Source organism: Capricornis sumatraensis, chromosome 6, assembly GCF_032405125.1.
Source record: "Capricornis sumatraensis isolate serow.1 chromosome 6, serow.2, whole genome shotgun sequence".
NCBI classification, from domain to species: domain Eukaryota; kingdom Metazoa; phylum Chordata; class Mammalia; order Artiodactyla; family Bovidae; genus Capricornis; species Capricornis sumatraensis.
Window position 1 is genome coordinate 96,843,831 of NC_091074.1, and position 16,414 is coordinate 96,860,244.

General features: G+C 45.8%; 1 protein-coding gene across 1 annotated transcript; it reads left to right on the forward strand.

Annotated features, from left to right (window-relative positions):
- Window positions 1–9,100: 9,100 nt before the first annotated feature.
- Window positions 9,101–15,931, forward strand: LOC138080790 (tumor necrosis factor receptor superfamily member 10B-like). Its single transcript, XM_068973640.1, is given in 7 exon segments — window positions 9,101–9,118; window positions 12,219–12,318; window positions 12,954–13,067; window positions 14,071–14,111; window positions 14,113–14,183; window positions 15,556–15,797; window positions 15,894–15,931. Coding segments are annotated over 7 exon segments (624 nt in total).
- Window positions 15,932–16,414: the final 483 nt, after the last annotated feature.

Here is a 16,414-nt window from a genome sequence, read left to right on the forward strand (position 1 = left end):
ACAATTATAAATATATATGCACCCAATATAGGAGCACCGCAATATGTAAGACAAATGCTAACAAGTATGAAAGGGGAAATCACCAATAACACAATAATAGTGGGAGACTTTAATACCCCACTCACACCTATGGACAGATCAACTAAACAGAAAATTAACAAAGAAACGCAAACTTTAAATGATACATTAGATCAATTAGACCTAATTGATATCTATAGGACATTTCACCCCAAAACAATGAATTTCACCTTTTTTTCAAGTGCTCATGGAACCTTCTCCAGGATAGATCACATCCTGGGCCATAAGTCTAAACTTGATAAATTCAAAAAAATCGAAGTCATTCCAAGCATCTTTTCTGACCATAATGCATTAAGATTAGATCTCAATTACAGGAGAAAAACTACTAAAAATTCCAACATATGGAGGTTGAACAACACACTTCTGAATAACCAACAAATCACAGAAGAAATCAAAAAAGAAATCAAAATATGCATAGAAACTAATGAAAATGAAAACACAACAACCCAAAACCTGTGGGACACTATAAAAGCAGTGCTAAGAGGAAAGTTCATAGCAATACAGGCATATCTCAAGAAACAAGAAAAAAGTCAAATAAATAACCTAACTCTACAACTAAAGCAACTAGAAAAGGAAGAATTGGAGAACCCCAGAGTTAGTAGAAGGAAAGAAATCTTAAAAATTAGGGCAGAAATAAATCCAAAAGAAACAAAGACCATAGCAAAAATCAACAAAGCCAAAAGCTGGTTCTTTGAAAGGATAAATAAAATTGACAAACCACTAGCCAGACTCATCAAGAAGCAAAGAGAGAAAAATCAAATCAATAAAATTAGAAATGAAAATGGAGAGATCACAACAGACAACACAGAAATACAAAGGATCATAAGAGACTACTATCAGCAGTTGTATGCCAATAAAATGGACAATGTGGAAGAAATGGACAAATTCTTAGAAAAGTACAATTTTCCAAAACTGAACCAGGAAGAAATAGAAAATCTTAACAGACCCATCACAAGCACGGAAATTGAAACTGTAATCAGAAATCTTCCAGCAAACAAAAGCCCAGGTCCAGACGGCTTCACAGCTGAATTCTGCCAAAAATTTCGAGAAGAGCTAACACCTATCCTCCTCAAACTCTTCCAGAAAATTGCAGAGGAAGGTAAACTTCCAAACTCATTCTATGAGGCCACCATCACCCTAATACCAAAACCTGACAAAGATGTCACAAAAAAAGAAAACTACAGGCCAATATCACTGATGAACATAGATGCAAAAATCCTCAACAAAATTCTAGCAATCAGAATCCAACAATACATTAAAAAGATCATACACCATGACCAAGTGGGCTTTATCCCAGGGATGCAAGGATTCTTCAATATCCGCAAATCAATCAATGTAATTCACCACATTAACAAATTGAAAAATAAAAACCATATGATTATCTCAATAGATGCAGAGAAGGCCTTTGACAAAATTCAACATCCATTTATGATAAAAACTCTCCAGAAAGCAGGAATAGAAGGAACATACCTCAACACAATAAAAGCTATATATGACAAACCCACAGCAAACATTATCCTCAATGGTGAAAAATTGAAAGCATTTCCCCTAAAGTCAGGAACAAGACAAGGGTGTTCACTTTCACCGCTACTATTCAACATAGTTCTGGAAGTTTTGGCAACAGCAATCAGAGCAGAAAAAGAAATAAAAGGAATCCAAATTGGAAAAGAAGAAGTAAAACTCTCACTGTTTGCAGATGACATGATCCTCTACATGGAAAACCCTAACGACTCCACCAGAAAATTACTAGAGCTCATCAATGAATATAGTAAAGTTGCAGGATATAAAATCAACACACAGAAATCCCTTCCATTCCTATACACTAATAATGAGAAAGTAGAAAAAGAAATTAAGGAAACAATTCCATTCACCATTGCAACGAAAAGAATAAAATACTTAGGAATATATCTACCCAAAGAAACTAAAGACCTATATATAGAAAACTATAAAACACTGATGAAAGAACTCAAAGAGGACACTAATAGATGGAGAAATATACCATGTTCATGGATCGGAAGAATCAATATAGTGAAAATGCATATACTACCCAAAGCAATTTACAAATTCAATGCAATCCCTATCAAGCTACCAGCCATATTTTTCACAGAACTAGAACAAATAATTTCAAGATTTGTATGGAAATACAAAAAACCTCGAATTGCCAAAGCAATCTTGAGAAAGAAGAATGGAACTGGAGGAATCAACTTGCCTGACTTCAGGCTCTACTACAAAGCCACAGTCATCAAAACAGTATGGTACTGGCACAAAGACAGACATATAGATCAATGGAACAAAATAGAAAGCCCAGAGATAAATCCACACACATATGGACAGCTTATCTTTGACAAAGGAGACAAGAATATACAATGGAGTAAAGACAATCTCTTTAACAAGTGGTGCTGGGAAAACTGGTCAACCACTTGTAAAAGAATGAAACTAGATCACTTTCTAACACCACACACAAAAATAAACTCAAAATGGATTAAAGATCTAAATGTAAGACCAGAAACTATAAAACTCCTAGAGGAGAACATAGGCAAAACACTCTCCGACATAAAACACAGCAGGATCCTCTATGATCCACCTCCCAGAATTCTGGAAATAAAAGCAAAAATAAACAAATGGGATCTAATTAAAATTAAAAGCTTCTGCACAACAAAGGAAAATATAAGCAAGGTGAAAAGACAGCCTTCGGAATGGGAGAAAATAATAGCAAATGAAGCAACTGACAAACAACTAATCTCAAAAATATACAAGCAACTTATGCAACTCAATTCCAGAAAAATAAACGACCCAATCAAAAAATGGGCCAAATAACTAAATAGACATTTCTCCAAAGAAGACATACAGATGGCTAACAAACACATGAAAAGATGCTCAACATCACTCATTATCAGAGAAATGCAAATCAAAACCACAATGAGGTACCACTTCACACCAGTCAGAATGGCTGCGATCCAAAAATCTGCAAGCAATAAATGCTGGAGAGGGTGTGGAGAAAAGGGAACCCTCCTACACTGTTGGTGGGAATGCAAACTAGTACAGCCACTATGGAGAACAGTGTGGAGATTCCTTTAAAAATTGCAAATAGAACTACCTTATGACCCAGCAATCCCACTGCTGGGCATACACACCGAGGAAACCAGAATTGAAAGAGACACATGTACCCCAATGTTCATCGCAGCACTGTTTATAATAGCCAGGACATGGAAACAACCTAGATGTCCATCAGCAGATGAATGGATAAGAAAGCTGTGGTACATGTACACAATGGAGTATTACTTAGCCGTTAAAAAGAATTCATTTGAATCAGTTCTGATGAGATGGATGAAACTGGAGCCGATTATATAGAGTGAAGTAAGCCAGAAAGAAAAACACCAATACAGTATACTAACACATACATATGGAATTTAGAAAGATGGCAATGACGACCCTGTATGCAAGACAGGAAAAAAGACACAGCTGTGTATAACGGACTTTTGGACTCAGAGGGAGAGGGAGAGGGTGGGATGATTTTGGAGAATGGCATTCTATCATGTATACTATCATGTAAGAATTGAATCGCCAGTCTATGTCTGACGCAGGATACAGCATGCTTGGGGCTGGTGCATGGGGATGACCCACAGAGATGTTATGGGGAGGGAGGTGGGAGAGGGGTTCATGTTTGGGAACACATGTAAGAATTAAAGATTTTAAAATCAAAAAAATTAAAAAAAATTTAAAAAAAAATTAAAAAAAATTAAAAAAAAATAAAAATTCATTCATTCACTCATTCATGTATTGGGGTATAGTTGCTTTATACTGCTGTGTCAATTTCTGCTGTACAGCAAAGTGAACCAATCATATATATACATATACACATGTATCCCTGTTTTTTAGATTTCCTACCCATTAACTTCACCGCAGAGCACTGAGTCGACTGCCCTGTGTGGTACAGTAGGTCCTCACTCGCTGTGGACTTGATGCAGAGTATCAGTAGTGTGTATATGTGAGCCCCAGTCTCCCAGGTCATCCCCCTACCTGCCTGCTGAATGTGTTCCTGATGATGCTGAAACGTCCTTCTGATTCACTCTGGCGAGTCTGAACATCTGTGGAGCCCATTCTCTCAGAGAGATGGAAGCATGCTGCATGGGCTCTGCTGAGGCAGCTTGCCTGGCCATCTTCTCTAGTTTTCTGAGGTTCCGCTCCTTGAAGGGATGTGTGACAGTGATACCGGCAGTCAGACAAGTCGAGTGGTGTTTGCTCACCCTCAGATCCTCAGGCCCGTGCTGTGTAACCACGCAGAATCAGGATGTTTCTGGCGGTCGTGTCTGCCGGTGTCGTGATTTATGAGAAACTCCCTAACGGTCACTGTGAAAACAGAAGAGAGCTGGGGGCCCAGGCCTCCTCCTGTGAGCCTCATCTCTCCTCTGTGCGCAGACAGACAGTGCCCACCCTGCCCCACCCCACCCCCATGAGGCCGTCTCAGAGAGCACCCCTCCAGCATGTGGTACAGCAGGTGTACTTGTTTAGTAGCTCCGTGTGAGTAATTCTGTGTGAGAACTCAAAACAGAAATATTTGCACGTTTGTATAACCTGTTCACACTACTCTTTGGCAACAGGAGGAGATTAGGTGGCAGAGTTTAATACATAGAGAATTCTGGTAAAAAGCATTTTTAAGACCTTTTACTTTTAATGTTAGGACAGCATCGGTTACTTAGTGAGCACGGAGGGACCTGAAATGGATTTTGAGCCGGCGGACAGGAGTCGCACCAGCAGCAAGCTCTGCTCCTGGTTTGAGTGTTTCCTACATGTGGTGTAACTGCTTTAGGAGAACTAGGCTTGAGAAGGCTGCTCCCAGTTGTGTTACACTTTGACTTCTGTTTCCACTCAGTAATATTTAATTTTGAGGAAATTGCATGAGATTTTTCCAACTTTTACCCGAGGAAATGAGCCTCAGAGCTCGCTATTGGATCTGTTGAAGGTCCCTCCCTGTTCTGGGTCAAGCCCGCCTGTATGGTGTAGGAGACAGAGGTCCTCATTTCATGCCAGGTACCTTCCCTCCAGGAATTATTGCAATGATAGAGTAGTTTAGTGTACTTTTTGTTTGCTGTTTGGGTTTATTATGTAGAAAAGAAGCTTGGTAAATCGAGTGGCCAGACGGACATTAAGACAGATGGGTGCCATCGTGGCAAATGTGACATTTGAGGTAGGCGCGTTTTTGCTCACATCTCAGAAAACTGCCATGTCTAGGACTTTAATTTTGAGGACGCTAATTTTATGTTTGATTTGAAACTTAGGATTTAGTCCCACTTTTTTACTCTTAAGTGTATCAGAGTATTCTATGATAATGACTTACCTTTTCTCCTCTGCAATGCCTGGTGTAGGCTATGGCCCAGAAGGAGGACATGGCAAAGAGAATCACTACACTTGAGAAATGCTACCTCGCTGCACAGCACGAAGCCATCTCTGTGCACAACCTCGATGATAAACTTGAAAATGAAATCGCAAATAAGGATTCTGTGCATCGACAGGTAATGGCTTTTCCTGAACTGTGTCTGACCTTTACAGTAGTGAATACTGAGGAAGGAAGGTAAAGACCTTTTTACGTGACTCCCATGTTGGAAACCAAGTCCCAGTGGAAAGTTCTTAGGACCCTAAAATACTGCGTTCAAAAGTGTGGATGTACATCATGATAAATCAGCTGTACTGAAAGGAAATACATTTTTTAAAAATTGAGGGTGACTGCAACTTACAGGTTTGAATTATTTGGGATTTGGTTTAACCATTTTGTGGAATTCCACTCCTGACTCTTGTTTAACTTGACTTGAATCTGTTGGCTTGTTAGCATTTTTACTGAAAGAGCAGAGAGCAGCAGGGAACATCACAGCAGCTGGCTGCCTGTTGGGAACTGGGGTCACTGTGACAAAAGGCAGGGTTAGAGCTCCAGTCTGATTAGGGTTTGGACTTCCTGTAGTTTGGTGAGCTTTACTTGCTCCTGTACCTGTGTGGTCTCAGATAATCAGGACTTAACCAGGAAAACCAAATATGGCTTCTCCAAAACAAAGTGAGTCAGTCTGGTGTGTGACAAAGTGTATCATTGGCCCCACTACAAAAATAAAATACTAGAAAGCCATTGAAATGTATGATGTGGAATGCTAATTAAGAGCATTACGATATACAAAATAATGGTGGTAAAAGGCAGATCAGAAAATACTATGTACCATATGCTGTTGTTTTCTGAGGGTTTTAAAGCATATCTTATTGTTTATGTATGTACATAGAGTAATACACACACAGAAAAAATAAGAAAGCTGCTTAGAAATAAATGCTAACCTCTCAGGAACCCGAGTGTATAATTTCATTTTTTTTCTTTTTCAAAAAAGAATCTGTCTAAATGTCCTACACTGAAAGTTTTCAGAGTAAGAAAATCTGTTAAAAGAATAATCATGCATTTACAAATATTAATTGACTGGCATTTCCCCAGGCACACTCTGATCAGGTCTGTATTTCAGAGGAGATGAAAGCCTATTTTGGCTTACAAGCCCATGGCCGTCTGCAGTCGGTAGGGTTCCCTTCAAATGATGATTCTGGTGATGTTTTACGAAGGGTCAGTACTGACCCTTAACTTGTCGATAAGAATGAATAAGCTTCTACAGAAACCTGATCTTCTTTAATATATAAGAACTTTCTTTTTTTTTAAAGACTTCTTTGGAGACGTTTAGGAAAAGCAAATACTCTGGCAGGAGGTGTTCTGCCCACTGAGACCAAGCCCAGGAACACTGAGAGAAAAATTACCGTGATGCAGCTTCCGAAACAGAACTAACCCTGTAGACACATGCATTTCGGTTTTGTCTCAGCTTACTAACAATGGCAGAGGCTACATCACTTGGCCCGTTTTGATGTTCTGCTCACTCTTTGTAGAAGGAGGATAAAGACCGACGGTTGCAGCAGTGCCTGGAGCTGGCAGAGCAGAAGCTGCAGCAGATGCTGCTGGAAGTGGAGGCTGAGCTGGCTCAGCGGGTGGCTGCGTTCTCCAAGGTGCTGCTCTTGGTCCCCGGGGGGCGGGCGCGGGGAGGGCCTGTTCCCGTGCTGTCCCACCGTGCCCCTCCCTCGCTGCTCAGTGCACGAAGGAGCGCAGACGCGGGGGTGGTGCTGCCCGTCTGAGATGGGAGCGCTCCCTGAGTGTCAGACAGTCCCCGCTCCCGTGTCATCCCTACGTTAATTTCCCTCCAGTTTTGTCCGGTGCTCTGTGTGTCCCCAGGATGCTTCAGCTCCGAGTCACTGCTGCTCAGAGTTCAGTCAGCAACTCAAAGCCTAGCAGGATAAAGGAGAAAAATCCCATTCTCGTTTCAGAGATGGCCAGAATAGCTCTGTCATGAACACCGTTTTCAGCCTTTATTCATACATTGTTGACTAAGTCACAGCGGGGCACGGTGCAGACCCGGGGCCCCACTCCCAGCTTGCAGTCCCCGGGAGCCCACGGGTGAGAGGCCACGTCCAGGAGACGTGGTGCTGCTGGGGGCATGGTCCCTATAGCCAGCCAGCCACCAGGTTCTTCTGGTGGGAAAGGTGTTGCCCCGCACTGCTGGTGGGCACTGGCTGGGCATGGAGAGGCAGGCCGGGCCTGTGCTGGCCGGGCTGTCGGAGCGTTGCCTGGAGCTCAATGAGCGGCTGAGGGGCCGGCGGGTCTCCGGAGGCCGGTGGTGTCCGGTGCTCGCAAACCCTCCCCGAGCAGGGTCACTAACAGCCGCCAGGGGGCGCCCTTCTGCCTGTGATCTTCCTCTCAAGGGTTGGTTTCTTCTCTCCCCTGGCAGCTTTGCTGTCTGTCCCAGGTCGGCCTTGTGGTCTGAACTTTTGTCTTCCGGAAGCTCTGCCACTAAGGAGGCTAAACTGTTCGAACTTACCTCCCAGCTTAGGAAGGTAGAACGTGTGCCCTCGTGTGTCCCGTGATTACCACTGCCTGCAGCCCGCGCTGGCTCGCCACAGGCAGTCTGAGGAGGGGGCGCAGCGGCCGCGGGTGTGAGGCCTGGGGCGGTGGGAAACACTGGGCTCTCATCTTCGCCGTCTTGGCTGTCTTGCTGTTGGTGAGTTCCCGACGCGAGTCCTGGCTCCAAAAGGCGCTCTTGGTGGCCCGGAAAAGGCCCAGGGGCCCCTGGCTGGGCAAATCCCGGCAGGACCCGCCCGGGCAAGTCCAATACGCGGCGTGTTGCTGGGGGGCGCTAGAGGAGTGCGGATCCCTGGCATCTACTCGCTGCCCAGAAGAGCCGGCTCCTTGGAGCGCCTGACCTCTGGATTGGCCCCAGGCCCAGCGAGCATCAGATCGTCATTTCTTTCCTTTCCCTTCCCTTTTCCCTCTGCCGACCCTCCTGACTCTTTTCTCTCTCTCTCTTTTTCTATTTTGCACTGCATTTATCTTCTAACACGTGTCCTTTGTAAATCATTCAGTGTGGGCCCCATCTTCCCCCCACCACTGCCTTAAGCACCCTTACATTTCCTTTTCTCTGAAAGAAGAACAACTTCAAAATTGCTTCCAGCTCCTTGCGCTTTATGAATAGAAACCATCAATCAACTGAGCTTGGGTCAGATCCTCACCGCTCTCTTTCAGAGGGGAGTTGGAGGCTCTGGGTGTCGTTCACCACTGCTGCTAAGTCGCTTCACTCGTGTCCAACCCTGTGCCACCCCATAGCCGGCAGCCCAGCAGGCTTCCCCGTCCCTGAGTGTGCATTTTTAAGAAACTCACCGGGAGGAAAAATGTGCACACTTGGCACTGCTTTCTTGCATTGTTTGAGGCTCTTTTCAAAGTTGCTTATAGGTGCAAAGAAAAAAAAAAAAATTAAGGGTCTAACAAAGTTACAGGGATCGTGAAAATATGCATTTTTCATTGAACAAATTAGCACCAAAAATCTGGAAAGAAACAGCATTTTGTATTCACAAGAAGTATAAAATTCATTTTTGAAGTATCGGTTTGTAATAGGTAGGACTCATGTTGAACACTACTTGATGAATGGGTCTGGGTGCCTGTCAAGTATCCAGTGTAGCCATGTGCATTGTCTGTTGGGTAACTCCTTAGAAGTGGAATTGCTGGGTCAGTGGGTTAGATGATTTTACACTTTTGTCTAGATAATGACAAACTGTTCTCCCAAAGAAGACTGGACCATTTTAACTCACACCAGGAGTCCACAAGGGTACCCTATTTCCCTGCACCCTTGCACACTGAACTGTGACACTTTGCCAGTCTAAGAAATAAAAATGGGGCACCATAGTGCCATGGTTTTGATTCTTCCATTCCAGTAGATTGTTTCAAGGATCCATGAGATTGCTGAGACTGGGAGTGGATAACCAGGAGACCCCAGGTTAGGTCACAGGGGAGGCCACAAAAATACAGACAATAAAAGAACTAACAAAAATCTTTACACAAATTCTTTCAGACTACAGGAGTTCTTCACTAGTTCTTCTAAGGCCAACATAGCCCTTATACCTAAACCTAACGGAAACATTTGAAAAGAAGAAAAAATGCTCTTAAATACCCTTCCTAAAAACAGAGGCAAAATTCCTTTACAAACCAAATAGTAAACTAAATTCAGGAAGATTTAAAGAAGAAAACATACCATGACCAAACGGGGTTAATCTCAGAAATAAGTGTTGGATTAACATCTGAAAATCAATCAGGGTTTTTCACTGTATTAACAGTGTGGAGGCTTCCCTGGTGGTCCAGTGGTTAAGAAACTTTCGCAGTGTGAGAGATACCCGTTCATGCCCTGGTCTGGGAGGATCCCACAGGCCTGGGAGCCACTGAGCCCCTGTGCTACAGCTACTGAGCCCCCAGGCTGCCACTCCTGAGGCCTGTGCGCCTGGACGCTATGTTCCACAACAAGATGAGTCACTGCAATGAGAAGCCCACACGGGAAAATCAAGAGTATCCTCCACTTGCCACAACTAGAGAAAGCCTGCGTGCAGCAACAAAGACCCAGCACAGCCAAAATAAATAAATAGATCTTTAAAACCTATGGCAAAAAACATCACAATAAAGTAGCTATCCTCTAATTAAAAATTTAAAACAGACACACAAACCAGTGTAACGGAGAAAAATTATATAGAAAAACTAAACAGCTTAACAGATGCAGAAAAATACTTTGAACTGACACTTAACCCCCTGTAATGAAAAGGTGAAAGTTGCTCAATTGTGTCCCAACAGTTTGCGACCCCGTGGACTGTAGCCTGCCAGGCTCCTCTGTCCATGGAATTCTCTAGGCAAGAATACTGGAATGGATTGCCATTTCCTTCTCCAGGGGATCTTCCTGACACAGGCATTGCACCTGGGTCTCCTGTGTTGCAGGCAGATTCTTTACTGTCTGAAAAAAGTCTCATTTTATCAGGGTAGAAGGGCCCTTCCTCCATATGATGAAGGCCACTCCCTCTTGGAGTCACATCAGAGATTAGGATAACTGAGGAAGGGGCGTGAGGGAATGTTTTGGAGCAAGCTAATTTCCATGATCTAGATAGAGGGTTTGGATTTCCCAACTGTATGCATTAAAAAAAAAAAAAAAAGCTCTTTGAATGGTCCCCTTAAGATTGTGCACTCCTTCTTTGGAAATCTTAACATTGAAATAAACTGTAAAGAAATATTGAGCTCAAGTTACTGACATAATGCCAATGTATGAAGAGTTGCAGATATGAATTTCATCATAAAAATAAGACACTTAAGAGAATGGACAGAGCGGGGGTGGATAGAGAAAGAAATATGTGATACATCTAAGTTACAGAACTTAGATGAGCATATACGCATTTAGTGAATGAATCTTACAACTTTGTTGGATGTTTGAAACTGTTCGTAACAAAACATTGAGGGAGAGTCTGTGAGAGGAGAACCAGGGAAGAAAGGAAGGCATAGGATTGTGAGGGCAGGGAAAGGAGAGTCCACCAATTTGGGGTGACTCGGAGGAGGCCCAGACTGCGGAAGGGATGATTAGGAGACACATGTGAGCTTAGCTGTCCCCAAATATTTAACAGGTTGCATTTTATCTTGTTTAGATCCAGGCAGTTGAACTGGGCTCAACATAAGCTGTTTCCATTTTAACTTTGTTTTTCTTTCTTTTTTTTCCTCTTAATGTCACTTTCTACTTTAAATCACTCCCAGATTAAAGTTACAAAATATACAAAACCCTTTGTTTCCTGTATCATCTGAAACATAGCTGCTGACATGACAGATCCCATGACTGGACACTTGAATGCATATTCCCACAAATGAGGACAGTCTCCCCCCAAATGACGATACAATCCTGAACATCAGAACACTATCATCATAATCCTGGTCGAATCCTCAGACTCCAGTGGTTTCTGACTGGCCTCGTTGTGTCATTTTTAGCACAGAGACTTGGCCGAAAACCCTGTATTGCTGTTTCTTCTTTCTCCATGTGATTCTGGTATTTTGTGGAACACTAACAGCTTCTTTTTGGGGACAGCTTGTTGGATTAAAGCCACAAGTTCATTACTCAATATGCATGGCAGAACCCTCATTTGTGAAAATGTGTGTGTGTGTGTGTGTGTGTGTGTGTGCATGCACATGTGAGAAAGAGAGAGCTTGAGAGTATTCACACATATGGTCAAATAGAAGTCAAGACACAAAATACTGGATATCTTCTCTAATCAAGGGGATCTCTGTGGTTTCTGTATTCTTATAAAAAAAATTTCCCTTGCCCATACTTTCTGGGCTTCCCAGGTGGTGCTAGTGGTAAAGAACCAGCCTGCCAACACAGGAGATGCAAGAGACTGAAGTTTGATCCCTGGGTCAGGAAGATCCCCTGGAGGAGGAAATGGCAACTCACTCCAAAATTCTTCCTGAGAGAATCCCATGGACAGAGGAGCCTGATGGGCTACAGTCCATGTGGTTGCAAAGAGTTGGACACATCTGAGCACATACTTTCTGGAATAAGCATATTTTAAGACGAAAGAATACAGGGGCAAAAACATAAGTGAAAGTTACTTGCTAGCACAAAAGGCCAAAGGACAAACATGAAAAGAATGAGAGTTTAGAGCTGGGAAGAAAGGTCCCAGTTCTGTTTCATTTTGCAGGTAGTGGTCAAGGAAATGTGGGGTGGATCCTAGAAGGGGTGAGAGTGTGAAAGCCACTCATGCCTGTCCCTGCTTTGTCCCCATAGGTCAAACCCGCTTCAGCCATGTCTGTAAGGAAGGATGAAATTCACCAGCAGTCATCAGCCCCACTGGAAGGGAGCCTCCAACAGAAGTTATGTCTACCAGGTAGATTCTAAGACTGGTCTCCAACCCTTGTCTCCATGTCTATGCGTTTATTTTTGGCTGTGCTGGGGCTTTGCTGCTGCATGGGCTCTCTCTAGTTGTGGACAGCGGGGCCTCCTCTCCGGTTGCGGTGCTTGAGCCTCTCCCTGGGGAGGCTTCTCTGGTTGCTGAGCAGATCCTCTCAGGCACATGGGCTTCAGGAGTCGCAGCAGGTGTGCTCAGTAGTTGTGGCTCCTGAGCTGCAGAGCCCAGGCTCAGTGTTTGTGACACCTGGGCTCAGCTGCTCCGCAGCATGTGGGATCTTTCCAGACCAGGGATCGAACCCATGTATTCTGCATAGGCAGGCCGATTCTTTCCCTCTGAGCCACCCGGGAAGCCCCTGACCTTTCTTTTTACTGTTTAATGTGCCAGCTATGAATGTGACTTGGATGAGTGGCTTGTAATATATTTCTGTTGGCAGTACTGCTCTAGGGTATGTCTAGGGTATGTGGTAGATGAAGAATCAAAAGATGAAAGCCCGGTTGAGGAGAGTTCCCCTTGTATATTCCACAGAAGGCCAAAAGAGGCCTCCCCAGCCACACTGCCAGCCTCAGGGAATCCTGTGGGGTTTACTCACCAGCTTTTCCCTTCCTTCCCAGGATTCTGTATGGAAGAAGCCAGTGAAGGTTGTGCCTCGTGCACTGATGGGACAGACTACACCAGTCATTCAAACACCCTCCCTTCTTGCTTACCTTGCACAACTTGCAAATCAGGTACAGAACCTGTGGTCCCTGTGCCTGCAGTTAGGGTGCTGGGTGATGAGATGGGATTTAAATGGGATGAGGGGTCAGAAACCTGATTTCCAGCCCAGCTTGGTCTTCATCTTGTCTTAGCTCAGTAAAATAAATGAAAACAGAAGTTATTTGCATAACACATGCCAACTGGTAGGGAAGTCTTTCAGAACATCAGCTGGAAAGAGGGGATTAACGTGTCCCTTGATGGAGAGGGCTGGATGGTAACAGTGCAGAAGGCCTGGGGGAGTGGGGCAGGGCTGGATTTGAGCTGTGTGATGTGTCTGAGCCTGGGCCAGGCTCCTGTGGGCGCCATGCCCTCTGCTCTGGGGTCTCAGCCTCTCTCAGCCTTCATGACCTGAGGTCCCTCTGCCTCTCCAGCAGGGCATCACCTGTTGGGACATCACCCAAGGGTTCCTCTCCATCCACAGCGTCTCAGATTACACCTCACCCCACCCCACTTCTTGCTCCTCATTTGTGGTCTAAAACATTTTTCTTCCCAACCCTGATGCAATCCGTAATGATGCACAGTCCCTTTTGTATGCCTCTGTTGGTGACACGTGAACAGTGGCTGTTCTATGGATGGTCTATGTGTGTTGCCACAGAAAATGACCCCAAAATTACTTAAAAAAAAGATTAATTCATTTATTTTTGGGTGTTCGGGGTCTTTGTTGTGGAACAAGGGCTTTCTCTAGTTGTGGTGAGGGGGCTACTCCTTGCTGCTTCTCATCGTGGTGCACAGGCCCTAGCGCACAGGATGAGTAGCTGTGGCACACAGGCTTAGCTGCCCCGCAACATGTGGGACCTTCCCAGACCAGGGATGGAACCTGTGTCCCCTGCTTTGACAGGCAGATTCTTAACCACTGGACCAGCCAGGAAGCCCTCCGAATTACTTCCTGGACTGAGTGGATGGAGATCTGGGTGAAGAAGGGGTGAGAGACATATTAGGGAAACACACCCTCAAAACCTTATCTTTGGTCTCTAGGAGAAGAAGAAAAAAATCGCTGCACCCCCACCAAGGACACTGGAGTGTCAGTGCAAACCTGGCACTTTCTGTGGAGAAGATGCGCCTGAATTCTGTCAAAAATGCAGCACCGGGTGAGACACAGGAGCCCGGGGGGCTTCCAACCCACAGGAGACCCCAGTTTTCTTGTGCCCATTTCTCTCTCCTGCTTCCGTGAAGCCCCTCCCACCTCTCAGAGCTCCCTTGTGCCTGTGGGGTCTCCTGAGCCTGCAGCAGCGCTCCCTACCACCCCCGTTTGTCCTGCACGGCTTTCCCAGTGGCCCCTTCCCACATCTCCTCGGGAGGGGCCTAGAAAGACGGAAGGGTTGACAGCAGACAGAAGTCATGATGAGGCCACGTGTGTGCTCCTTCAAGGTTCCTATAAAACTGGAGCCAACTTGACAGGCCTCACACCCAGCCCCTTGTTCCCAGTAGCACCTGAATCTTTCTTATTTGGGGACTCAGGGGCCAATAGTAATTCACTATCCTCTGATGTTCCAGGGTTGGCTGAGATTGGTAGGAAGAGTCAACAGGTGGATGAGAGGGCCTTGTATTCAAGTTTGACTGGAAGTGAAGTGAAGTCGCTCAGTCGTGCCCGACTCTTTGCGACCCCATGGACAGTAGCCTGCACCAAGCTCCTCTGTCCATGGTGTTTTCAAGGCAAGAGGACTGGAGTGGGTTGCCATTTCCTTCTCCAGGGCATCTTCCCAACCCAGGGATCGAACCCAGGTCTCAAAAGCCTGCACCAAGCTCCTCTGTCCATGGTGTTTTCAAGGCAAGAGGACTGGAGTGGGTTGCCATTTCCTTCTCCAGGGCATCTTCCCAACCCAGGGATCGAACCCAGGTCTCAAAAGCCTGCACCAAGCTCCTCTGTCCATGGTGTTTTCAAGGCAAGAGGACTGGAGTGGGTTGCCATTTCCTTCTCCAGGGCATCTTCCCAACCCAGGGATCGAACCCAGGTCTCAAAAGCCTGCACCAAGCTCCTCTGTCCATGGTGTTTTCAAGGCAAGAGGACTGGAGTGGGTTGCCATTTCCTTCTCCAAGGCATCTTCCCAACCCAGGGATCGAACCCAGGTCTCTCCCATTGTAGACAGATGCTTTACCGTCTGAGCCATGACTGGAGGATGAGTCAATCTTGTCCCCACACCCTTCTGACCCTTGACCTGGATGAGGCCCCCACCTCACAGAGCTTCCCGTGCAGCCCAGGGAGGCCAGGCGGGCCTTGCAGAGGAAGCCGAGCTCCTGAAGGACAGCTCTGAACACTCAATAGGAGCCTGGGGGCCGCAGTACACAATCCTGGATCCTTTTCCCACCCAGTGACGGGAAGTGAGGGGACCCTCCCCTGCAGACAGCAAGAGCCTGTCCCCCCTCCACTGTCTTGTCAGGGGACCCAGGATGGGAGGCTGCCCCCTCTTTCTCCTCATCCAGCCAGCTGTCCCTGATGGGTCCCCCTGTGTCTGTACCCAGGTGCCCTAATGGGAAGGTCATGGTCACGGACTGTACCCCTTGGAGCAACGTCAAGCGTGTGGACCAAGAATCAGGTACCCTGGCCCATGGGGAGGCCCCAGTTCCTGGAGAGCCAGCAACCATGAGCCAGACACTACCCATCACTTCCTCTCCCTCCTCAGGCACTTCAGGGCTGGGGATTGGAACTGTAACTGGACTTGGAATTGTCCTAATCGGATGTGCTGTATGGTGCTTCTTTAACGGTGAGGTTCTAGAAGGGAAGGAGCAGGTGCTGGCTCCCTCCTCCATCTCCCCAATCCTCCTGTTCCTCCTGGCTTGTCTCTGATCTTGTTCCCCAGGAAACCCCCCCACCTCACCTGGTCGTACAAAACCGTGATCACATCAGGCCCCCAACTCAGCTGCCGGTCCCCTCTTCCCACTGGCCGAGTCTGGTGGGAGGAGGCAGGAGAAGAGGGTGGTTCAGTAGCACGGCACAGAGATTTTACATGGGTTTCATTTCCTTCATTTTCTCCCTTCTCTTCTCCTCCCTGAGGGTTCTCCAGATTCAGAATGTCCCGCTTGCAGTCACAGGCCCAGGTCTCTTTGTCTGAGCCCCCAACCTGCACCCTGTCCCTAGGAAGGGAGGTGCGGCAAGAGGGCCCTCCCACCACTCAGTGGTTGTCTCTTCTCTTCTAGGTCTCTTTCATGAGTGCTGGCACAAGGTGATCGGTTTCTCCAGCATCTGACCCTCAGTAACTGGTTCCGCCCCCACAACAATTCCCAGGGTGGACGTGGTACCCAGTTTGTCCTATGCTGTTGTCTCTCTCAACTGGCCTGGGGGCTCTAGCTGAATGTAGGAGGGAGACTGGCTTCAAAATAA